This window comes from Lissotriton vulgaris, chromosome 5, assembly GCF_964263255.1.
Source record: "Lissotriton vulgaris chromosome 5, aLisVul1.2, whole genome shotgun sequence".
Taxonomy (NCBI): domain Eukaryota; kingdom Metazoa; phylum Chordata; class Amphibia; order Caudata; family Salamandridae; genus Lissotriton; species Lissotriton vulgaris.
The window spans coordinates 76,656,301-76,683,009 of NC_141693.1; the positions used below are offsets into that span (position 1 = coordinate 76,656,301).

A 26,709-nucleotide genomic window follows, 5' to 3' on the forward strand; every position below is an offset into this window, starting at 1 on the left:
TTGTAAATTCTTTTCTTTTCTATAAGATGTTTTCTTCTCCTGTGTAACATACAACTAATTTTTAACAAAAGTATCACCATAGCTATGACTATTAAGGAAAAACTATTTTACCTATGATTGAACTACCAATCTCTAAAAACCAGTGTTTGATTGCTGAAAATCTTTTTCTTAAACGTTCTGAAAAACTTTCATCTTCTAAAGGTTCAATCTCACTATGTAATTCAGTAATATTCTTAATATACATTTCTATATTCTGATTTTTGACAGGTATATATGTAGAGCAAGGATCTATGACGTTACAACGCGTTATTTTACAACGCAGACCGTCACAACGCAATTTTTACAACGCAGGTACCATTACAATGCATGCCATTACAACGCATGGCATTACATAGCAGATACTATTACAACGCATGCCATTACATCGTAAGTATAGGTAAGTATATCTTTTTAAAAAAAATGTAATAAAGTTAATTTAATTAATTTAAATTAATAAATATAATTAAAAAAAATTTAAAACAGTAATTAATTTAATTATAGTAATTTAATTAATATTAAAATTGTAATTAATTTAATATATTTAATATAATATAATTAATGAAATATAATAAATGTATAAATAGTAAATAATATAATGTAATTTATTACAATAAATATAATTTAATTAAATTTAAAATAATACTTAATATAATTTAATTTAATATAATTAAAGAAATTAAATTAATTTAAAAATTGTAAATAATATTATTTAATTATAATAAATTAAATAAATAAAAAAGTAATTAATTTAATTAATTTTATAATTGTAAATATTGTAATTAATTTAATTACATGTAATTAAATTAATTTAATTTATTTAGTCGTAATACCCCTGTACCCCAAAAACCAAACCTAGCCCTAAAACCTAAAAATACCCCTGTACCCCAAAAACCAAACCCAGCCCTAAAACCTAAAAATACCCCTGTACCCCAAAAACCAAAAGCAGCCCTAAAACCTAAAAATACCCCTTTACCCCAAAAACCAAACCCAGCCCTAAAACCTAAAAATACCCCTGTACCCCAAAAACCAAACCCAGCCCTAAAACCTAAAAATACCCCTGTACCCCAAAAACCAAACCTAGCCCTAAAACCTAAAAATACCCCTGTACCCCAAAAACCAAACCTAGCCCTAAAACCTAAAAATTCTCCTGTACCCCAAAAACCAAACACAGCCCTAAAACCTAAAAATACCCCTGTACCCCAAAAACCAAACCTAGCCCTAAAACCTAAAAATACCCCTGTACCCCAAAAACCAAACCTAGCCCTAAAACCTAAAAATACCCCTGTACCCCAAAAACCAAACCCAGCCCTAAAACCTAAAAATACCCCTGTACCCCAAAAACCAAACCCAGCCCTAAAACCTAAAAATACCCCTGTACCCCAAAAACCAAACCTAGCCCTAAAACCTAAAAATACCCCTGTACCCCAAAAAGCAAACCCAGCCCTAAAACCTAAAAATACCCCTGTACCCCAAAAAGCAAACCCAGCCCTAAAACCTAAAAATACCCCTGTACCCCAAAAACCAAACCCAGCCCTAAAACCTAAAAATACCCCTGTACCCCAAAAACCAAACCCAGCCCTAAAACCTAAAAATACCCCTGTACCCCAAAAACCAAACCTAGCCCTAAAACCTAAAAATACCACTGTACCCCAAAAACCAAACCTAGCCCTAAAACCTAAAAATACCCCTGTACCCCAAAAACCAAACCCAGCCCTAAAACCTAAAAATACCCCTGTACCCCAAAAACTAAACCTAGCCCTAAAACCTAAAAATACCCCTGTACCCCAAAAACCAAACCCAGCCCTAAAACCTAATACCCCTGTACCCCAAAAACCAAACCCAGCCCTAAAACCTAAAAATACCCCTGTACCCCAAAAACCAAACCTAGCCCTAAAACCTAAAAATACCCCAAAATTACTTAAATTAATATAATATTTTATTTTAATTTTAATATTAAATTAATAAAATAATGTAAAATAAAATTAAATAAAAATTATATACTTACCTATACTTACGATGTAATGGCATGCGTTGTAATAGTATCTGCTATGTAATGACATGCGTTGTAATGGCATGCATTGTAATGGTATTTGCGTTGTAAAAGTTGCGATGTAATGGTAGTGCGTTGTAAAAGTTGCGTTGTAACGGTGCAATACCGTAGAGCAATGTTGAACATGTAAGATTCCACAAACTCCTCCCTCCTTAGCTAGCAAGACGATTCTGCATCACCATATTTCTCATAGCAGTAAGCTCTGTGTTCACTAATTGAAATCCACTAGCAGTGTCTGACAGTCTATCAACAATTGTAGACATTTTTCTGATTTTGTTTGCATTCAGGGTTATTCCTACCATAGGTATTATTGCACCAAATATGTCTCCCATTATATCTGAAAAGCTTTCCCTTCTAAATCTACTCAGATGATTGCCAATTTCAAATGAACCCTTTACATTTCTATCTACATGAAAAATCTTTGGAAAAACTAAACCTACATAACAGGTCCCATACCAGTGGTCGGGAAGTTTATAATAAGCTTTATTCCCACAAATAAAATAAATTCCAGGAAAAATTGTATCTCTGCCTCCTTTAAATCCCCAACCTCCTAAAATTCGATAAGTGTCTTCACATTGACTTGCACCTACAAAATAATTGTCAAATAAAGTATTATCTCTTCTTATACAGAATTTTCCACTAACAGGATTATCTATAAGAATTGCATCATTCTCATTTCTGCCATTAAGCTTTTCATCTTCAATTTGCCAAAATTTAGACTTGGTATGTTTCAGCATTTCATTTTGCTTGTAAATTGCTCTTATCTCTTCCACCATAATTAAGAATGTTTTCTCTTCTGTTCTCAATTTACATGTTAAATTATTTCTAAAAGCATACTCATAAGTGAGTTCACTAGTCACTAAAAAAATCCCTCATCTGTTTAGCATGTTTCAATTTATTCAAGCTATTTACAACTTTTAAATTTGCAAAAATCTCATCAAAATCAGAATAGTAATATTCTAAACGACCTGTTTGATAGAACAAACTAGCTATTACACTACAGGTTATGCCATAAGTAAGAGGAAGCATGTTATAGGTCATTCCTTCAGACACAGAAGTCAGTAATTTCACACAAATGTAGCAATCTTTTACATCCATCACCTTAACATATTCAGATAAAAGTCTTGAAAAAGTATTACCAGAAAAATCACCTACAGATCTATCTTGATGAATCTCTGGTTTATGTACAATGATTTTATTTGACTCACCAACTTTATCATTAACCACAACTTTACTAGTCATGTTAGTCTTATACATCTCTTTATCTATTCCAAAAGGAACAAGCATTTACAATCCAACGGTTTCGCCTTTGGAAAAGTTTGAGCTATTGGCATTGTGAATGACAAACTTTTTATTTATGTGTTGGTTTTGAAAACAGATAAATAAATGGCATTGTCATTTACAATGGCAATAGGTTAATCTCTTGCAAATGCAATTTGTATTGCATTTTCAATGCAATAGGTCACGTATTTACGCAAGTTTGTGCTATTGACATTGCAAATAATTCGTTTTATTTATGTTTCAAAAACCAAAACCTAAATAAAAAGTCTCACACTGCTGTCTCTCTCACACTGCTGACTCTGCCTTGAACACACCCACTGCTGTCTCTCACACACACTGCTGTTTCTCACACACTGCTGTCTTTCTTACACACACTGCTGTCTCTCATACACACTGTCTCTCACACTGCAGGTGTGGGCTGTTTCCAGCTCATCCCGGCTCTCACAGGCACCGCCTCTGGGGATTGATAAACATGCAGGGACGCGCCTGCTTCGTGGGAGAGCAGACCAGTGGGATGTGCTAGCGCTGAGAAGTCATGTGACGAAAGATGCGCCTACCATGTAATCAAAGGTCGAAGTGCATTAAAAAGAACGGGAAGTGTGGGGGGGTGGGGGGGTGGGTGCAGGGTCAAAGGCGTGGGTAAAAACACAAACTAGTGGGACCCTCGTGCAAAAAAAGGACAGTCTCCGCCACGGTGCCACTGAACCTGCCGCACATTAATAGCTTCGCTCCTGAACACAGGACTTGTGATGCTGGTATAAAACACATAGAATGAAGTGGAGGCGAAAGCAGGCCGTGGGCTTGTATTTACGAAAAATGGGGCCGTGATGTGTTTGCAGGGATGTGTCAGTGTCATTAACAACAAACAACCAGAACCCGGTCTGCCAAATTGACATAAAAGATGGATAACACTTTCCGTAATGACCACAGAATATGACAGGGTTCCTGGGGGCCTGCTGCTGCCACAGACGCTTTCTTTGACTGCCTGATGAAGACATCACAGGCCAAGGAGAACATTAGCACGCTTTGCATCACTTAGTCTGCGTGCTACTCCCTCCAGCTCATCTGTTCTGCTTTTAATATGAGGTTTAAAGATCCTGCGCAGTGACAGAACTTGTATACCAAAAACCCTTATGACCACAAAATGCCAATACCTTCTTCACCAAAACAGTGTTTTCGACTCGAGCCCGGCAGATTTGCATATCCACAAATGCTGCATGTTTCTAATCTGGGATGAATGTTTTTACGTGAATGGATACTGGAATGCTTTGTGGTTCAGATTGCATCGGCAGTGTGCACATTTTACTTTTTAAATATATGTGAAATTAATAAATATCATTACAATAAAATAATCAATACCTTTAACATTTTGGGTGTCACACATTTTCAAAAAAAAGCCAGAGGAGTCTGCCTTAATGTTCAACGACTTTATTTAAAATACACTTCGTAGACGTAATTGAGAGTATGTTTGTGCTGCTGAGCAGTTGGTGGCTTGCACATTGCACGGGGGAGTTTTTCTATAATTACTTGTAAGCCATCCAGCTTCACTAATCTATCGCATCATACAGATGAACCCCATATAGGGCAAACCCCAACTGTGGTTACAGAACATCGTTTATTCACGTTTGTCTCCGTGTGATAGCATAGTTTCCTGTTCATCATGATGCTGTCTCGTACAGAGGTGCAAGCCCCTCGACCCCAGCTGCCGCCGCTGATAGACAAAGGCTAACCTGTGAGTTAGAAATAACATCTTGGCGGCCAGGAGGGGAGCGCGCGGGGACATGAATGCTTGCCTTTGAGAGCAGGCCGCGAGCAACAGTCTGAGTGCTCAATGTGTGCAGTATGCATAGACGGAGACAAAGAAAGAAACAATCTTTAATCCTGTCATCACATCCTAACAGGGGTATTTACTTGCATGTAGTGGGGGCATCCACCCCCGGAGTCGGTGCTGTGCAAGGGGCGCAAGAGCGCGTCAATAAACCCACATTCTCCTCCCGACACTGAGCAATGGTAATAAACAAATTTTAACAGGAGGGGGGAGAGAGAGAGTCAGTGGATTCAGTCTCCCTAGTCATACGCATAAACAAAGTGGAATCCACTCAAAGTGATAGTGATCCCTAGAGTGATGGGGAACACACAGTGTTGTTTAAATGCCCCTCACACACCAACAGGCCCCTTGGTGTCATGCTTCATCATCGGGGCCTTCGCACCCCTCTACGGGATGCGGCGTGCTACGACTCGCGAATACGCAGGAGCACTTGAAGTGAACTATGTGTGGGGGGTGTGTGTTTATTACAAAAGTGTGAGTGAGGTGAGGTGAAAAAGTGAGTGGTTAAAAAATACCTGGCACGTGGGAGAAAAAAACTTTATTAAATCCCCGGCTGGTATTATTAAAATAAAAGTGCAGGGCGTGGTTATGATAGATACGTGTTAGGGTATCAAACCACTGTCTTAAAAGTCAACATGTTTCGGAGGTCAAAGCCCCCTTCTTCAGGACAAGGGTTAATGCACTTACCCTCCCCTTACTCACATGTAAAATGTAAAAGTGTAAATAAAAATTACCACAATGTGTAATGTTCCTCACAGTGTTAAATGTTAGTGAGTGTCGTTGCGCCCAATTGGCGTAAGAACCTGTGGAGACAAAATCATAGATAAACATACAGATCTATATGACACAGGTTAAAGGAGAAGAATCATGCTTCTCTGAAAAAACATCAGGTAGAACCAAAAAAATAATTGGACCCTGGGAAGGAAAAAGAAAAAAGAGACACTACAAACATACATACACACAACACCACAATTACTCTCTGCTCAGATGGAAGGAGAGCAAACCAGAAAGGAATAGAAATCTTACTTAAAGTTCCCAAATACAGGACTTCATGAGCCTTTAGCGTATATTGGGGAATCCTTCCTTTCTATTCAGAAAACCTAAGAAATCAATATCAGGGGTTCAGTAGGAAGACTATGTCATCAATGCGCCACAAGTACAGTGAACAACTGCTTCTCTTGGATGGTCTAAAACTCACAGTTACTGCAACAGCTAATCGCCTGCCTTCCCTCAACGCGGCTCCGATGAAGTGAGCTACGAAGGAATCGAGGCCCTTATATATCGTGCCTGTAGGTAATTAAAGATGATTAATTGAATAATGTAACCGGGGGATGCCCAAATACGGAGATAACAACCTCCGAGCGTCCGGTAATGCGCAGCGCCTTTCACTCCTCTGTCGCGCATGCGTATTAACGCTCCAGGGGAACGCATGCGCGGTAGGCGAGGCTACCGCGCATGCGTCAAGGGAGACACTCCGTTCAGACACGGAGCAATCGGCTTTGCAGGTAAATGCCGGTTGGTGAATGGCATTTCAACTGCAAAAGGATGATGAAATATGCGCATATAAGGCAGAGCATTTAAGGCAATTGTTATAGCTAGAGGCCAAGCAATATATAATAAGTAACCATGACAGTAGTGGTAAATTAAACTGCTTCTTAGGAGGATATACGAATCAGCAATTAGTTGGACTGCCTCCCAATTCGGATTCAACAGACGGTGATTCTTATTTTGAACTTAGTTGTGAAGAGGGGAAACTCATAAAACATGGTCCCTATCAAAAAGGGATACATCCTCAATCACAATTTAACCCAAATGAGCCCCGCAGATACAATTGTTGAATGTAACCACACGTATACAACAACAAATTGTGATGGATAGTCAGATTGAGTTTTTATCTGAGAAGGTTCCAAGGAATGGAATCGTTCAGCCCAGTGGTGTCGGTTCCCAACCGAAACACCCACCGTTGCTCTTTTTCTAGGAGACCTATCTCTGAGGGCAGTTGTTCAATTATTGTCCACTGTATCTCATTCACACAATGTTGGTATTCAATATAATGGGTTGACATCTTAGTCGTTAGTTTCTTGCACCTGATGTTGCTTTTGTGTTCATTTAACCTGACCCTTACAGGTCTGGTGGTCATCCCCACATATTCCTTTCCACATGGGCAGGTAATTAGGTAAACAACATTTTTACTGTTGCAGTTCGTAAAAGCACGTTGTTCCCATGTTGTCCCATTGGTAAAGGTTAGATTCTGGCTCTTTTTTGTGAGGTGGCAGTTATTGCAGTTGCCACACGGGTAGTGCCCATGTACGCCTTGTAACCTCGTCTGATCCTTGGCAGGAGGGGGTGGTCTAGTATGAACGAGTATATCTCTAAGGTTCCTACCCCTTCTGTGTGCAAAGAGAGGTTTCTCCAGAGTCAAGCCACCACTCGTTAAGGTGCGCCAATGTTTGTGGACCAATTTTGTCACTTGGTTGCTGACCGGACTGTATGTGGTAACACAAACCGTCCTGTTTGCGGCATCCTCCCTACGTGGATTGTCCTCCAGAAGGGTGTCACGGTTATTATTTCGTGCTCTTGTAAAAGCTTTTTTGATCACAGTTTCCGGATATTTCCTTTGTCTTAGTTTTGCACTAAGATCCTTGGCCTGAGTTTTGTATCTAGCCACATCGCTACAGTTCCGCCGGAGGCGTAGGAACTGTCCATAGGGCAGGTTCTCTCTCAGATGACGAGGGTGAAAACTGTCAAATCTGAGGAGACAGTTCCTCGCCGTTGGTTTGAAATGTGTTTCAGTTTTTAACATGCTGGCTTCATGGTAGATATTCAAATCTAAGAAAACCATGTTGGTATTAGATGTCTGGTGAGTGAATTTCAAAAAAGCATTTTGATTGTTCAGCCAGTCGATGAATTCAGTTATCATGGTTACATCTCCATCCCAGATGACCAGGATATCATCAATGTACCTCCGCCAGGTGCGAATCCTCGCCCTGTAAGGATTGTCTGGGTGCAGGATTTTCGTAGACTCCAAATGGTGGACATATAGTCCAGCCAGACTTGGGGCAAATGTGCTGCCCATACTGGTCCCATGCCTCTGCCAGAAAAGAGTGCCCTCATATTCGAAAAAGTTTTTCGTGAGTGCCAAAGAGATGCACTCCATCACTACATTCCGTGGGGTGTGGTATTCCCAATTCGTAGAATGTAGTACCTCCTCAATAATTTGGATGGTCTCATCATGGGGGAGACTCGTATAGAGGCTCTCCACATCCAGACTTAGCAGCATCTGTGAAGTTGGATCAAAAGTTTGATTATTCAACAGTTGTAGTACTGCTTTGGTATCCCGTAGATAGGTATCAGTAGCCTGTACAAGTGGCCTCAAGAAAGCATCCGCAAACTTGGATAATGGTTCCAGGATGGATGAGATTCCAGAAACTATGGGGCGACCAGGGGGGTTATCCAGGTTCTTGTGCACCTTAGGAATAGTATAGAAGTAAGGGATGCGAGGGATCCTCTGTGTCAGGAACTCAGACTCCTTTTTAGTAATCCAGTCATGTGCAAGTGCCTCTTCCACCATACCACCTATCTGGACTCTTAAAGATTCAGTGGGATCTTCCGTAAGTATTTGATAGTTCCTGTTATCAGAAAGAAGCCGTCTGCATTCTTTATCATAGGCTGTGGTTGTCTGAATTACCACTGCACCACCCTTGTCTGCTGGTAATAAACAGCATGCGTGTTTAGTGCGCACGTCTAGAAAGAGGTTGTAGGCGCGCGGCTCGCCAGAGGTTGTGACTTGTGAGCGGCATTTATAGGCGAGAAAATAGCAGATGGGAATGGCTTTAAAATAATCGAGATTGCTCGAACTGTATTTGCTACGTTACCCATGTACTGCGTCTTTGTTTCCGTCCAAGAATCCCAGTCATGAGAGCGAAAAAAAATCGCCAGAACGCAGACGAATCTGCTCCGACAATGACGGACAGATCTCTCTTCCAATGGCTAGCCTCCATTTATGGAGCTAGCCAATGGAAGAGAGGCGGGACAAAGCCCCGTACTAGTAAACATAAGATTTTGCCTGCGCGAGCACTGCTGCACAGTGCTACGCCAGGCGAAACCTAAAAATGACAGCTAAAATTAACCAAACTAAAATTATCAAAATTACACATATAGAAGACAATTTACAATATCTTCTGAGAATTGAGCATCTCGAATTATTATTAGTAGATGGCATCTTTACTAGAAATAAAAATAAAAAATTGAAAAATTACAATAAATATACTCCCCTCTTTTTTTTTTTTAACAGATCACTATATTTTCTAACAGTTTTTCTTCGACCTCATGTCATACATCAATGTGTCTTTATCAGCTAACAGTTTCTTGGACCTTGTGTTACCTAACACAATTTCTTCAACCTTGTGTCATCTAACATACAAAATCAATCATTATCATTATCACTGGTATCATCTAAATTTATTTGACTACTATTCACTTCTACTACTGGTGGGATAATAATATAAGTCCACTCAGGTGACTTATACTTTTGATTTGGCTTTATTATTCTTTTTGCTCTACTGTTTATCACTTCAATTTTCTTTCCTGCCTGCTTTCGCTTATCTGAGTCTTCTTCTTTTTGACTTGAAATCTCATTAACCTGCTCTTTTGCTTTATTTACTAATTTAAATTTTAGGCCTTCATTTTCATCTGGCCAATTATCTCCTTTGCTTGATAATTTCCTTCTTGGTTCAGCTAGATTAAACTCCACTCTCCAAACTCGTTTTCTTGATCTTTTCACTTTTGATTCATCTCCACTTTCATCTGTTTCACTTTCTGTGTTATCAGTTTTAGATCCAGGTACTTCTTTACTCAGCAGTTTCACTCTGTTAGGAACATCATCTTTATAGCTGGTACTTGGAATTTCTTTTTCTTCTTCTTCTTCTTCTTCAATTACGTCCAATTCACCAGTTTCGGAATTTTCGTTCCTTCTTCCAGAGCTTCCAATCTGCTTTTCAATACTCTCCTGATCTTGATTTTGAATCACTCCTTGTTCAGTTTCTTTTTCTGCTACTTGATCTAGCAGATCGTCATCAGAATCTTGCATTACAATTTCTTCATTTTCTTCATTCAATGCCTCATTTGCATTTGAATTTTCCAGATGTCGACTTTCTTGTTGATCTTCAGGATCTGGATTTCTTTCAGGTTCTTCTTCTGAATCTGAATCAGCTGTTGTATCACCTTCGTCAGGATTTTCAGGTGCTGGCACACGTATGGTGTGGCTAGCATGAATCCATCTCTTCAATCCCCTACACTTTACTGCATTTGTTGTGATTAATATCACTTGTCGTGCCTTTTGCCACCTTGGTACTAGGCAATTTCTTCTTCGATGTACTTTTGTTCTTACCCAGCCTCCTGGTAACAGATCATGAGCTTGTTCTTTCTCTTTTGTAATTACTTCAGTTCCCACCTGATGGAACACAGAAGTTACCACATCAGATAGATTTTTGCAGTAATCCATAATGACGCTATCATTAATGCTCAACAGTTTATCAACTGGAACAAATGCTTGCCTCATCACCCTGCCGATAAGGATCTCATGAGGGCTCAAACCTGTTTTTCTATCTGGAGTGCTTCTTAAAGACATCAAAACAAGTGGAAGTGCATCAGTCCACTTCATTCCTGTCGTTATTCTGTTTTTTATCGTACTGTTCACTTGCTCAACAACACCTGATGCTTCTGGTCTGTAAGCACAATGTAATTTTTTTTAGTTATTCTGTTTTTTATCGTACTATTCACTTGCTCAACAACACCTGATGCTTCTGGTCTGTAAGCACAATGTAATTTTTGCTTTATAGCCAGTGCTTCACAAATCAATTTTTGGAATCTGTTTTCAAAATGTGTACCCCGATCAGTCTCAACCGTCACTGGACATAGCCCTAACAATCTATGGCTGCATCTCCACAAAGCCTAGGCACAATCATGGCGCCATCCCATATCCTTGAACCAGCATAATGGTTCAGTTGTCCGATGCAAGTGCAGCCACTGTGAAGGTAATCAGTGACCATCCTCAGTGCCATTATTTTTTTATTTAAAGTATTTGTATAGCGCGGCTAACACCTTGCAGGTTTCCTGGCGCTGGAGAATACTCTTTAACTGAGGAGACTGAGAGCAAGTAGCAGGCGAATATAGTTAAGGAAATAACCAGGTTTTGATACGTTTCCTAAAGGGGAGGAGTTGTGATATTTGGCGGATGTCGAAGGGCAGACTGTTCCACAATTTAGCCGCTGCGACTCTAAAGGATCTGCCCCCAGTTCTGACTTTGTTGTATCTAGGAACTGTTACCAGACAGGCTGAGGCAGAGCAAAGGGTTCTGTTGGGGATGTACCAGGAGAACAAGGCTTGCAGAGGTCTGGGCCCGACTCCATGCAGAGCCTTAAAGACAAGGCAAAGGGCCTTGAATGCCACACGCTGCTTCAGAGGGAGCCAGTGTAGCTCGGCTAAGGCCGCTGTGGCAGAGTATCTCCTGGTCCAGCCAAGAGCTAGCTTGGCGGCGGCCGACTGAATTCTTTGGAGTCGATCCAGCAGCATGATGCCATGGAGCCATGAACCCCGAATGCATTTCTTGATTCTGTGACAAGTCATGGGTGACAGACGGTGTAAGCCTTCTAGGAAACAGTTGTTACCTGAAGAACACTTTATAAGAGAGAAATCATGGTATATGAGAGTTTTTAAGAGGGCATAGCCAATAGGTCTAGCCTTTGGGACCTTATAAGTGTTTAGACATGCAACAGTTAATGTTGTTGCAGTTAGGATATTGTGCTGCATAACTAAATACTTAAAGGTCCCAAAGGCGAGACCTATTGGCTATGCCAATGCTTTTTTTATCTGAGCTGTGCTCGGTGCCTGTGGTGTACTGTAACATAGGCCCGTATCTCAGAGCATTACGTTTTATGGCCGATTAAGTAAAACGTGCATTCTATTCCTCATAGTTATAGACTTTCATGCAGGTTTTCCAATATAGAACGCTTACTCCCTGCAATGTGACAGATACGCAGGTAAACCTCGTAGCTGCAGCACGGCCATGGCCATGGCCCAGGCAACCTTGGCCAGCGGAAAATACACAGAGATGAATGTTATTGGGCCCAGACGGCTACATTGTGACTAAAGTTACTTCATTTTCTTCTTAGTTGAACAAGTCCCACGTTAGCACTTGACCTTATCTTTAGTATACTAGTTAGAATATATTTTAATAATTGCCCTATCTTATCTACGCAGATTTGCCACATTAAAAACATTTTAGAAACGTGATCAGATTCGGTGCTGTGTGCTGATTGCAGCATCGTGTATTAATTATGAATGTTTTCTGTTCTAATACTTATGTTTGATTACACGGAATTGATGGTTACCAAGAAACCGTGCTTTTTTCTGCTTTTTATTAGCCTTTAATTATTTGACTTCTGCTCGTTGTAGACAGACAGACACAGACAGACAGATAGATACTAAACCTGTAACTTTTGTGGAGAAAATGCAAATGTCAGATTTCATACTCCCACATTGGTGATATTGTAATACTGCTGAATATTCTGTTAGTGTATCAGGGGCCTCTTGTAGATCTGACCCTGTACATAGGCCATTGTGATAGGTAAGGTTGATGCTGAACCCCAGATTACCGTTTGTGTTGTGGTGTTTTTAAGAGGTACGGCGGTGTGGATACCTAATTTCCATGTCCTAAAAATCCCCATCTGTCGTACACAAGGCCCACTCACCACTGCCTCCCTTTCTAATTTGTCCTCTGTCACCTTCTACTGATATGTTCTACTCTTCCCCTTACGCAGATCTTCTACGCACAAAGCCCCATTAGGTGACTGCATCTGATTATTTGACAAGCGCTTACACAGTGATACATTTATAGCCACGAAGATCTACCTTGCACTAATGTGCGATAAAATGCTACATCACTAAATTCTTATAAAGGTCCCAAAGGCGAGACCGATTTGCATTGCAAATGCTTGTTCCTTCTGTTACCTTTGTTGTCACTCACAGCCCTCGCTGCTGCGCCCCCTGCGGTCCTGCCCCCCTGACTGCCCACTGCCCCCCGACTGCACATTCGCTGCTCCTGCCTTCCAGCTGCTCCTCCCTCCCACCTCTCCATAAATGCCGGCCGCGCAGCGGACATGCCTAAGTCAAGCCTGTCTGCGCCCGTCTGCTCCTGGACCGCACCCAGCGCCAGAACCCCTGGCCCCGCAACCACCACGACGACCGCCGGCACTACGACGCCAGCACTCTGCACGCTCTCAACTCTAAACGGAGCCACACCTGCTTCAAAGCCGCCCCGAAATGCGCACATGGCACCTTCACCTGCCGGAACTGCAGCTACACCAGCCTCAGAGCCGACGAACCACACGCCAAGAAAGACCCCAACCACCTCCGATGCATTGTGCGAACCTAACGAGCCATCTGCATCTGATATGCTGTTATATTACCAACTCAGAGCATCATGTAAGGCACGCTACCCACAGTTTCGGCCACGCTGCCAGCCTTAGCGGCCGTACTCTCTAATAACTCCCCCTGTAATTTGATCTCACGGATTTATAATGCCACACAGAGCACATCACCGGCAGAAACATGTAGGTCTAAAAGCGAGTGGGAACGGGAAGCAGGCTTAACTATAACTGACAAGCAATGGGAATTTCGTTGCACACAACTTGAGAAACTGTCACCTAACTATAGACTGAGGCTAATACACTTCAACTATTTACACAGGACTTATCGCATACCTAAACTGCTGCAGCGAATGGGACTTCAACCGGATGCTAACTGTTGGAGGTGTGGTGCACGGGAAGCGAACTTCTTCCATTTGACCTGGGAATGTAGACAGGTGGCAAAATATTGGGGAGAAATACTAGGATACATAGGGCGCATGATTGAAGTGGAGTTGAGAGCTGACCCGCTACTAGCGCTTCTGGGGTTTGTCATGGAAGTGCCTACTAATTCACGCAAGTTGGTTGCGATGTTGCTATTATTGGCCTAACGCCAGATTGCGCTACACTGGAAGAAAGTGGCACCACCCCCAATAGCGGAATGGGTTAGATCGGCCGTTTATTGTAAAGACCAACTAACACACTATTGGGACCTTTTGCCGAGTAGATCTAGACCACTTGATATTTGGGAACCATTTACACTATGGTTAGGCCGAACTGGCGCCGATTCAGGTAACCGCTAGTCTGATGCACGCGGTAGAGAGAATTTCTGTTTTTTTAAATGGGAGTGGGGAAGTGAGGGTGGTGTGCGGGCGCTGATGCAGAAGGGATGTGAAATGTGACTTTACTGCTTCTAGGCGAGATGCATGTGACACGTGTGGAATAGATTGGGCATTGAGGTGTGGCATTCACAGGTATAAGTTAGTCAAAAGGGGGAATCCCTGGAGTCAACTGGTCGACCAATAACTATTGGCCTTTCCTATTTGAGAAGAAAAGGTCACTAAGTGCAGTGGGTATTTAAACGAATATAAAAATAGGTTTCCACAAAGAAATAGAATCGTTAACAATCTATATTTATTAAAAGTACAATCAATCAAGCAATAAAAAGCAAAGCAAATTCATACAATTTTTGCAATACAGTTTAAAATCCAAGGAAAAGGTACCTTGGAGGGATAAAAATTAAATATTCAACAATGTTACACAAACACAATATTACGGTACACGATAAATAGAGACACAGTTAAAGCATATTGACAGTAAATAGACGGCAAACTACATATAAACACAAAAACCCCTAATACATATGTGGCTGTAATGGCTGACCTTTTCTGGCTCCTTTAAGAGGGAGAATGATGGAGAGTGACTCCAGTCTATCAACCTTATAGTATAGGGATTAGGACTATAGATAGGATCTCTGCCTTTTATATAGTAGAGTATTTTCGTGTCCCTTTCTTTAGAGTAGGGCTTATGAATTCAAGCTAGGGGATAGATATATAAGTATTAATCATGATTTGCCCTTTTTGCTAACGTGTTAGGATATTTTCCATGGAGTTATGCGTATTGTGGGTCCTGTAGGCCTTAAACGAGACAGACTCCATCTTGCTCTCTGCCTGGTAGCTCGAGAGGCCTTCTAGGTCAAGTGTAATGTTTTAGTTTCAAGCTGTTGTTCGCTTGGGGAGAACCGGCTCAGGCTGGCCCTTATCGAAGGAATGTATTTTTCTCCACTCCGAAGACACAACTTCAGGCCGGCCGGCTGGGAACGTGTCCTTGGTACGGGGAGGTACAAGAATTTGGTGGGCGGCAGGTTACTGGCCGTAGCTTTCCATGAAGGAACAGGCTTTGATATTAGCGAAGGTGTTAGTCGACAGTCAGTCCGTAGGCGGCATCTAGCCGTTAGCATCTCTGCCATTAATCATTTCATGGCGGACAGTCGCCATCTTTGAAGTCCAAGAAAGATTTAAGACCGAAACTCTCTGAGAAGGACCGAAGGAGAATTGGCGTGGAGCGCACTGAAACAGAGAGAGAGAGAGATACGGTAGCTAATAACCAGCAAGGTTCCAGTGGCCTGGAGGGAAGCAGACGAGGTTGAGCCTAGCGGTGCAGACGTGTACTTGTGACGGCTGGGGTGTGACTGCAAGACGAGCCAGGACACAGAGACGAGAAGGGAACCTAGATGACTGCCGAGTCCCGACTTCACATTAATAAGGTGATATCCGCCCTCTTTATAATAAGCGCGCATTCTAATCTTTACCTTTTCTTTGCATAATCCATGTTGCATAGTATTGTGTTATATGTTTATTGACAATAAATACCCTAGTTCTTAGTGAACGGATGTGTGCCGAGTATTCTTGTTCAATCTTGGTAAACGTGGCTTCTAGGTGGTTGTTGTTTATGTGAATGGATGAGTAACCCCAATCAGGTAAGTGGTATTTGTATTTGTATTTATTTATTTGTAAAGCGCTAACATTCATCCTGAAAGGACATCACGGCGCTGAAGAAAGTTGCAAGTGATTTGACATCAGCTCTGATTGAACATTATTGATCTAGCCTGGGAAAAAGGAATTTTTCAGTTGTTTCTTAAATGAGACAAAGCAGTCATTTGTTCTAATTTTAGGGGGTAGCTCGTTCCACTTTGTTTCCGCAATGTGAGAGAAGGCCCGCTCTCCCATCCTGACAGTACGAGCTCGGGTGATAACTGCTCTTCCTAACGTCATAGATCGTAGGTGTCTAGAGGGTTTATGAAATCTGACCCTGTCGTGTAGGATGGTGGGGCCTGAGCCGTGGAGTACCTTATGAGAAATACACAACAGCTTAAAAATGGCTCGTTGCCGCATTGGGAGCCAATGAAGCTCACGCATGCAACTTTTAGCTGAATCATATTTTCTTTTATTGCAGATGGCTTTGGCAGCGGCATTCTGAACCAACTGTAATTTAGAAAAGAGATAATCCGCCATTCCTACAAACAGAGAGTTACCGTAGTCCAGCCTACTCATCAGTAGTGACTGGACTAAGGTTTTCCTGCAATCCGTTGGCACCCAGGGGAAGACACGTCTAAGCAACTTCAAAAGTCCAAAGCTCCTTCCACAAGTTATAGAAACATGGGATTTCATGGATAAGTCCCTATCCAGTGTTATTCCTAAGTTTTTTGCTTTAGCAGTGGGATTGGGAGGCAAACCCAAGTCACTTGGCCACCAGCTGTTGTCCCAGGCCTGTGTACCTCTGCCGAACAGTAGGATTTCGGATTTGTCGGCGTTTAGTCTAAGACAGTGGTCCTGCATCCAAGTTGCCAATTCAGTCAAACAGTTCGTCAATCTAGTTTTGGAGTCATCATTTCCATCAATGGTGACCATCAGCTGAGTGTCATCAGCATAGGAGCACATTTCGACACCCCACTTTTTGCCAATGGTTGCCAGCGAGGAGACGAATACATTAAACAAAGTTGGGCTCAATAACACCCCCTGGGGAACTCCGTATTTTATGAGTCGTGGAGGGGATGTGTAGTCACCCAAACGTACTGATTGGGTTCGATCCGCTAGGAACGATTGTAGCCATCCTAATGCTTTGCCCAGTATTCCTTTCTCTGCCAGGATGTTCAATAGTTGATTGTGGGGTACGGTATCAAAAGCCGCTGATAGATCAAGGAGTATCAGTGCGACTGTTCTACCCTGAGTAGTGATCACATAAATAGGGAGCGAAGTGGACCTTTGATGCCAAGGATAAGGGGCACATTATACTATTTGGAAACCGTACTAAATTCTATTATTATAGTTTTATCCCAAGTAGACAAAGGAGAAATTGTTCCGATAGGTGCTCATAGGAATGTGGTCGTCGTTGATATACGGCGTTAGTGAGAGCGCTGGGGTGGATTACCAGCGTGTATACCCACAGGATTGTGGCTTGTGTAAGTGAGAGCGCTGGGGTGGATTACCAGCGTGTAGGTTTGCCGGATTGTAAACTGTTTGGAAAAGAGAGCATTGGGTTCTGCAGGCCCATGTGTAGACACACCGGATTGTGTGTCATATCTGCCCTGGGGTAGATCAGTCTGGGTCGGAGTGGCCGCGAGACTAACTGATGTGAATAAGATATGGTAGAAAACCTATGCATGTTTATTGCTATTTCCCCATCCTTAGGTACGACTTATATATATATATATATATATATATATATATATATATATATATATATATATATATCCATATCCATTGTGAATACGCTCTAAGGAGGGAGGTGAGTACGTTCTGGCTGGGTTATAGGGGCCCCTAGGGGCTGATCCCATCTAAGCGGAAAATCCGGCCATTACATCTGGCGTCACGAACTGTTTACGAAGCCTGTGTGCGCTGTATTGTTTTGATCTTGTTGGTTTGCGCTCGGTTCGTACGTATAATATTTTGTGTATAATTGTGTATATAATTTTTGTGTGTCAATATGTTTGCGAAAAAATCTCCGTCGGTTTTTAAGCTGCCTATTCAGATTCCCGGCTGGGAGTCTACGCCTTACGAGGCTTTGGCCCGTGAGTGGGCCGATTCTACTGGTTTGAGTGAAAATTGGTCTTCTTGTTTGGAGCAGGCGGAGCCTGCTGATGTGGTATCGTGCTTGCAGAAAGTGCCAGTAGTGAAAGGTGATGAGCTTCCTATTTTAGGACGCAGAGGTTGGATTGTTCTTAATGCATACAGAATTCTTCATGAGAAGTTTGTTCAGCTGCAGAAGCAGTTCAAGGACATGGAAGGACAGTCTGTTGAGTTGCAAAATGCGCATACTCTTTTGCGCTGTCAAAATAAATTGCTTGCCGACAAACTTGAAACATATCGGACCATAGCCGAAAGAGCTGCGGTCTGCATTGCACGATATAAGTACAAACATCGCCGTGGTCGTGTATCTACACGGAAAGTGCGTCTGGTCGTAGCAAAGGCCGGAATGGACTGGAACCCTGATGAGTGGGATGGTAATATCTGGGATTCAAATGCTTCAGACTCCTCGGCTGAGGAGGGTGATAAGCGTGAATCTTCTCGCTCCGGACGTGATTGTAAATCTGCTTTTTATACTGATACTGTTATTCACAGCGACTGTGCTCGCTCTTCCCATTCGGATGATATATCTTGCCCCGATTGTTCTGCTAAATCTAAGATGCGGGCTTCCTCGGAAGCTCTTCCTGAGGTTTCTGCTCATCCCGTGTTTCGTCGCAAATTACAACAAGCTCCTGGTAATCCGGGTGGTGTTGCTCTGGATAGTATTGAAGACTTTACTCAACAGGAGGTTAGTGACATTTTACAACGATTTCGTCAACGACCTGGTGAGCCCTTGCTTACTTGGATGGTGCGCCTTTATGAACTCGGCGCTGCCGGTATTTTGCTTGATGCTGTTGATTGCTTGCGCTTTTGCTCTTTGAGTTCTGATTCCACTATTCTAGATCATTTTCGGAACTATAATGGTGCTGGTCAAATTACTTTGCTCCAGCTTGCGTCTGACGGCTGTAATCATAAATATCCTACTGAATCGGATTGGCCTGTTAATGACAAGCCATGGTACACTTTGCGCGATGCGTCGCAACGTTTGAAGGAGGAAGTCATGAAAACTGCTATCTTTCTTAGTACTTCTGACAGATTGCTGGATGGTCTTTTAACATCTTCGGTGCGTAATCGCATTATCCGTTCTTCGCCTGTTGCTTATAACCAGGTCATGATGACTTTGTTGATTAATCAAACTGGCAATCCTTTGTCTACTGTGCTTGAATCTGTTCGTCAGCTTGGTGAGCTGGGTGAGTGGTTTAAACCTGAAAGACAATCTCGACCTGAGGGTCGTGCTGCTGGGGACTATAAGTTCTCTAGACGTGACATGTTTCTTGCTCTTATTGCTGATGGTGTCAAAAGGGAGGACATTGACGGTGAGCCTAACAATCGCTTATGGGATATGTTTCGTAAGCGTGGCTTAGATCGGAAGGAGGGTGCCCGTCGTGTGCGAAAGAATGATTATGACCGTGGTTCTGATGACAGTGGTGATGAGACGACGTGTGGATTCTGATCGCCGTGATGATCGGCGTTATGAACGTGATGTATCTCCTCATCGTAATTGCGAGAGAGGGAGAGAGGGTGACCATGAAAGGGGGAGAGATGATCGTGTTTCCAACCGACATAGAGAGGAGAGGAGTTATTCCCCTGAAGTGAGGAGAAGGGAGGATCGTAACAGACTTTCTGACCGTAATTCACAGTATTTTGAAAATGACAAAAATCCGTTTCGTAATGGAGACGGATATGAACATGACATTTTGATACCTAAGAAGACAGAGAGCATTTACCCTGATTTGTCCTGGTTGACAGAACGCAGGAAAAATGACTAGGAAATAGGTCAAGCTCCAGTACACAAGTGGGCTCACAGAGACAACAGACCCTATGTAGATATTGAGATTTTTTGGAAACATCGTAATATCCAAAGGGCCCGAGCACTAGTTGATACGGGAGCGGAGGCCGCTTTAATTCATGGAAAATCAAAGAAATTTAAAGGACAGTTTTTCACAATTACTGGTTTAGGTGGAAAAGAAACCCCCGCAGTACAAACTACACTTGAAATTCAAATTGGTAGGATTCCTCGTAGAGAATACTCTGTGTTGGTTGTACCACTTTTGGAGTATATAATTGGAATTGATATTTTAAAAGGAATGACTTTGCATCTGGATGATGGTTGTTATCAATTTGGAACTAGACAATACATTTCGACCAGACCTTACGGGTTGGCCGTTTACGGATGCCCCCTATTAAAATTCCTTTAGCCACGAAAGTGGTTTCTCAGAAGCAGTATCGTATCCCAGGTGGTCATGAAGAAATTAATGCTACAATTCAGGATTTGGTTGACGCAGGAGTTATTACTCCGGTCACGTCTGCTTGGAATAACCCTGTCTGGCCCGTGCGCAAAAGTGATAATTCTTGGCGCATGACTGTTGATTATCGAGAATTGAATAGACATACACCTAAATTGGCTGTTGCAGTACCAGATATTGTCACTTTGATTCAGAGAATTCAAAAGCATCCGGGTACATGGTATGCTTCTATTGATATTGCTAATGCTTTCTTTTCAATTCCGATTGCCCCCGAGTGTCAGGAACAATTCAGTTTTACATGGAATGGACGTCAAATGACGTTCCGGAGTCTTCCTCAAGGTTATGTACATAGTCCCAAGATCTGTCACCGGCTGGTGGCAGAGCATTTGTCTGAAGTGCCCGCTAATCCACAAATACAGGTGTGTCATTATATTGATGACATTTTGATTCAAGGTGAGACGCAAGATCAGGTACAGTCCCATTTAGATCAGATCCTTGATTGTTTGCGAGCAAAAGGTTGGGAAATCAATCTTGATAAACTACAAGGTCCATCCCAAAATGTAAAATTTTTAGGAATTAATTGGCATGAAGGTCACAGAGAAGTGATCCCGCAGGTGAAGCGAAAAATCCTAGATTTTGCAGTTCCGAAGAACAGGAAAGAGGCTCAGTGTTTCATTGGTTTGTTTGGCTTTTGGCGTCAGCATATTCCCCATTTGAGTCAGATTTTAGCTCCGTTATATCGAGTCACTCGTAAGAAGAATGAATGGGGTGAACCACAACAGAATGCTTTTAATTTGGCGAAAGAAGCAATTCAGTATGCTTTGGATTTGTGGCCGGTGGGTGAAGGTGATGTGGACTTGAATGTGTCCGTGGAAGGTCTGTATGCCAATTGGAGTCTGTGGCAACAGCAGGGCAGACAAAAAGTGCCATTAGGTTTTTGGACTAAAAAGTTACCTGAGGCTGGTGAGCGTTACTCACCTTTTGAGAAACAATTACTTGCATGTTACTGGGCTCTGGTGGATACCGAGCAATTAACCCTAGGCCATGCTGTTGTTTTGAGACCTGAAATTCCTATTATGCAGTGGGTTTTGAGTTCGCCGAAATCTCATCGAATTGGACATGCTCAAGAGGCGAGCGTGATTAAATGGAAGTGGTACATTCAGGACAGGGCACGTGTGGGTCCGAAAGGTGTGGCAGTTTTACATGAGCGAGTGGCGCAGAAGCCCTCCAATGAGACTGGAAGTGATTGTTCCGTACCCGTACTGCAGGAATCTCCCGTCAAGTGGGGTAAATCATTTGATGATCTGTCCGTGGAGGATAGAAATGGTGATGGTAAGAGTAGTCAATATGCTGAACTTTATGCAGTTTACCAAGTTTTGAAACAAGAATTGCCTGGCACATGTCATATTTTTACTGATTCCTGGTCCACTGCTAATGGACTGGCGGTGTGGTTACCAACATGGCATTCTCATAATTAGGAATTGCATTCAAAAGAACTGTGGGGAAAAGAATTATGGCAAGAAATTTGGGGGTTGCTCCCACAGAGTACTGTAACGATCTTTCACGTGGATGCTCATACTCCGATAGACTCCCTTGATAAGTTCTTTCATAATATTGCAGATGAGAAATCTAAAATTGCTGAGGCAGTGGTGGACATGCAAGATTCTGATTTGGCGGGACTGGCGAAATGGGCCCACCAGAAAGCAGGACATTTTGGAGAGAAAGCCACTAGCAGGTGGGCTGCCGATCGAGGAATTCATATTCCTTTTTCTTTGATTAAAGATGTCATTATGCATTGTCCCATTTGCCAGCATTCTAGAAAGAAGCAGGTGCCTCAAATTGTTCGAGGCCAGTTACATCGAGGAAAATTGCCCGCTCAAATTTGGCAGATTGATTATATTGGCCCGCTCCCTATGAGCAAAAATTGTCAATATGTCTGTACAGTTGTTGATACTTATAGTGGCCTTTTGGTCGCTTTCCCTTGCAAGAACGCTACCCAAGTGAATACCATTAAGACCCTGGAGTTGCTTATTTTGTATTATGGTGTTCCATTCCAAATTCAATCTGATAACGCATCCCACTTTCGTGGAAGATTGGTACAGGAATTCTGTGTGGAAAATAACATTGATTGGGTGTTTCACATTCCATATTATCCACAGGCTTCGGGACTGATTGAGAGAATGAATGGTTTGTTAAAAGAACAATTGCGTAAATTGACGGATGACCATTATAAAAATTGGAGAGATGTGTTGTTTCAGGCATTATTAATTTTAAATAATCGCCCTTTGTTACATGCTGAATCCCCTTTGATGCGTTTGTTTCCTCCAAATGTTGATGTGAAGCCTAATTCCTTGTCCAACACTGTCATGTATTGGGAAATTACCCCCGGTGCTTTGGCTCCATGTAGAGCGACCCCAGGTTCCGCAGGCCTAGACCTGCATGCTTTAAATGATGCAAAATTACATGGAAGAGACCGAATCATTGTTGAAACTGGCATTGGTGTCTGTATACCTGCCGGTAGTTTTGGATTAATTGCCCCCAGATCAGGCCTTGCCCTGAAAGGTATTCAAGTACTCGGAGGAGTAATTGACAGTGACTATCAGGGAGAGATTAAGGTTCTCTTGCTTAATAGCAGTGAGACTGACTTATTGATCAAAAAGTCTGACCGTGTTGCTCAGTTACTGATTATGCCTGTCTTCAGTGGTGAGATCAAGAAAGGCTCTGCCCCAACGTTGCTAACTGTGCGAGGACAAAAAGGCTTCGGATCGTCTGATCTTCCTGGAGCTAAAATATGGGTGCAATCGCCTAAAAATTACCCCTGAACAGGCTGATATTATTGCGACCGGTCATGACAACACCGTTTTGGTGATGAAGCCAGGGAAAGATAGCTGGGAAGCTGTCCCAGCTGATAAATGTTACCTACGAGAATGATTAAGGCCTGTGTTTGTGTTTTTTCAGATCATTCTCTGGACTGCTGCTGCAGGATGTGTCGCCGTTGGACTCCTTTTGGCCTGCTACGCCGGGAGAGGAGAGGATCCACCGACTTCGGTTGATTGGAAATCCCGAGTTCCGCGTTCTTTTTCTGCATGGTCCTCCTCTTCCAATTTCTGGATAACTTTGGCTAAGAGAGTGACGAACTCCTTCTGTCTTACCCCCATGAGGTCTGTGACTGACATTTTGGCGGCCTGCCTGGTTGCCGTCCCAGCGTCTACTGAGACTTTACGGCATATTTTTAATATTTCGAATGCCCGACCAAATGTTATTCTGGGCGATTTCGCGGCCCATGAATTTTGTCCCTTATGTACTGTTCTTCCTGACCTCGATACCCCTATTCATTCCCGAATTACTACTTTCAATATCACACCAGGTGATTTATGTTTTATGATGACATATGATCCCAAAGCCATCACCGAATGCCTTAGGTTAAAGATACAGGCTGCAACTTCTTTTTCAGCTCAACAACAATTGCTGTGTTTAAAAAGACTTCCTAATTCGTGTGTTTCTGTTAAGAATAATATGACCTGTAAACGTTTATTGGTTGCCCCTAGTTATTATCGTTCCCTGTTATTACCTTCTGGCTGGCTCTTCTCCTGCGGGAATTCGTCTTGGCCATATATTCCTGCAAATATTTCCGGTGGTCCTTGTGCCATCACTAGATTGAGTTTATTAATGTTTTCTTCACATCCTAGTTCACATTCCCGTATGGTACGAGATTCAATGTCATTACATGAGGACTGTGATTCCTCCGTTCACCTTTACTCCAAATCGGAATACCTTGGTTTAGCTTTTTCTATTATTGGAGTCCCTGCATTGGCTGTTTATAATGCCAAAACAATTGGCAAGATGGCCTGCTGGATGGTTCAATCCATCAACCAAACCTCTACTGTTTTGTCTGATCTGTTATTAGATGCCCAGGGTGAACGTAGAGCTATTTTACAGAATCGCGCAGCTATTGATTATCTTTTGTTAAAACATGGACATGAATGTTCTGATTTTGAGGGCCTATGCTGTTTTAATTTGTCCGACCATTCCAAATCAATCCAAGCCCATATTGACAAACTCCACGACTTGACTGCAGAAATTAGACAACACATTGATCAGGGCTTATTTGACTGGCTCTTTAATTGGTTACCTGACTTGCATTCTTTACAACAGATTTTAGGGGGAGTTATTCTTGCCATTTGTGTTTTAATAGCTGTTTGTTGCTTTATTCAGTGCATTCCTTCCCTGCTCCAGTTTTGTAGACTTGACAAGAGACATAGGTCAGTTAATTTTGTTTCCTATTATTCTTCTACTGATGTGAGTTCTATATAGATTGTAGTTAATAGACTGGAGTCAAGGGGTGTAATGTAATGGCTGACCTTTTCTGGCTCCTTTAAGAGGGAGAATGATGGAGAGTGACTCCAGTCTATCAACCTTATAGTATAGGGATTAGGACTATAGATAGGATCTCTGCCTTTTATATAGTAGAGTATTTTCGTGTCCCTTTCTTTAGAGTAGGGCTTATGAATTCAAGCTAGGGGATAGATATATAAGTATTAATCATGATTTGCCCTTTTTGCTAACGTGTTAGGATATTTTCCATGGAGTTATGCGTATTGTGGGTCCTGTAGGCCTTAAACGAGACAGACTCCATCTTGCTCTCTGCCTGGTAGCTCGAGAGGCCTTCTAGGTCAAGTGTAATGTTTTAGTTTCAAGCTGTTGTTCGCTTGGGGAGAACCGGCTCAGGCTGGCCCTTATCGAAGGAATGTATTTTTCTCCACTCCGAAGACACAACTTCAGGCCGGCCGGCTGGGAACGTGTCCTTGGTACGGGGAGGTACAAGAATTTGGTGGGCGGCAGGTTACTGGCCGTAGCTTTCCATGAAGGAACAGGCTTTGATATTAGCGAAGGTGTTAGTTAGTCGACAGTCAGTCCGTAGGCGGCATCTAGCCGTTAGCATCTCTGCCATTAATCATTTCATGGCGGACAGTCGCCATCTTTGAAGTCCAAGAAAGATTTAAGACCGAAACTCTCTGAGAAGGACTGAAGGAGAATTGGCGCGGAGCGCACTGAAACAGAGAGAGAGAGAGAGATACGGTAGCTAATAACCAGCAAGGTTCCAGTGGCCTGGAGGGAAGCAGACGAGGTTGAGCCTAGCGGTGCAGACGTGTACTTGTGACGGCTGGGGTGTGACTGCAAGACGAGCCAGGACACAGAGACGAGAAGGGAACCTAGATGACTGCCGAGTCCCGACTTCACATTAATAAGGTGATATCCGCCCTCTTTATAATAAGCGCGCATTCTAATCTTTACCTTTTCTTTGCATAATCCATGTTGCATAGTATTGTGTTATATGTTTATTGACAATAAATACCCTAGTTCTTAGTGAACGGATGTGTGCCGAGTATTCTTGTTCAATCTTGGTAAACGTGGCTTCTAGGTGGTTGTTGTTTATGTGAATGGATGAGTAACCCCAATCAGGTAAGTGGTGATCACATAAATAGGGAGCGAAGTGGACCTTTGATGCCAAGGATAAGGGGCACATTATACTATTTGGAAACCGTACTAAATTCTATTATTATAGTTTTATCCCAAGTAGACAAAGGAGAAATTGTTCCGATAGGTGCTCATAGGAATGTGGTCGTCGTTGATATACGGCGTTAGTGAGAGCGCTGGGGTGGATTACCAGCGTGTATACCCACAGGATTGTGGCTTGTGTAAGTGAGAGCGCTGGGGTAGATTACCAGCGTGTAGGTTTGCCGGATTGTAAACCGTTTGGAAAAGAGAGCATTGGGTTCTGCAGGCCCATGTGTAGACACACCGGATTGTGTGTCATATCTGCCCTGGGGTAGATCAGTCTGGGTCGGAGTGGCCGCGAGACTAACTGATGTGAATAAGATATGGTAGAAAACCTATGCATGTTTATTGCTATTTCCCCATCCTTAGGTACGACTTATATATATATATACTAGCAGCCCGCCCCGGCTTTGCCCGGGGCAGAAGGGGGCTGGGGGCAGCATTTGAAGCCTCTGTGCACCCCCCACTCCCCACCCCCCGAACTTTGCCCAGACCGCATCCCTCCCGCTTCCGCCCCGACATTGGCCATGCCGCCTCCCGCCTTGAGCCTTCAGTCTTGAGCCTCCCGCCCGCCGCCCGCCCCGAGATTGGCCATACCGCCTCGCGCCTTGCGCCTTGAGCCGCCCGCCTCCCGCCTCCCGCCTGCATTTGCCTTACCGCAACTCCTCGCCGCAAG

The 26,709-nt window shown here is 42.7% G+C and overlaps 1 protein-coding gene across 2 annotated transcripts in view; it reads left to right on the forward strand.

Annotated features, from left to right (window-relative positions):
• Nucleotides 1–26,709, forward strand: part of LOC147710234 (E3 ubiquitin-protein ligase TRIM39-like) — a 320,917-nt gene that overhangs the window by 51,896 nt on the left and 242,312 nt on the right. Inside the window, exon 3 of one of the 2 annotated variants that reach the window (XM_086920904.1) lies at nt 23,433–25,846. The exons of the other annotated variant lie outside the window; for it this stretch is intronic. Within the exon in view, the coding sequence (XP_086777030.1) occupies nt 23,433–24,788 (1,356 nt within the window). The 3' untranslated portion in view covers nt 24,789–25,846. Of the gene's footprint in view, nt 1–23,432; nt 25,847–26,709 lie in introns of those variants that run through there. 2 annotated transcript variants of the gene reach the window in all.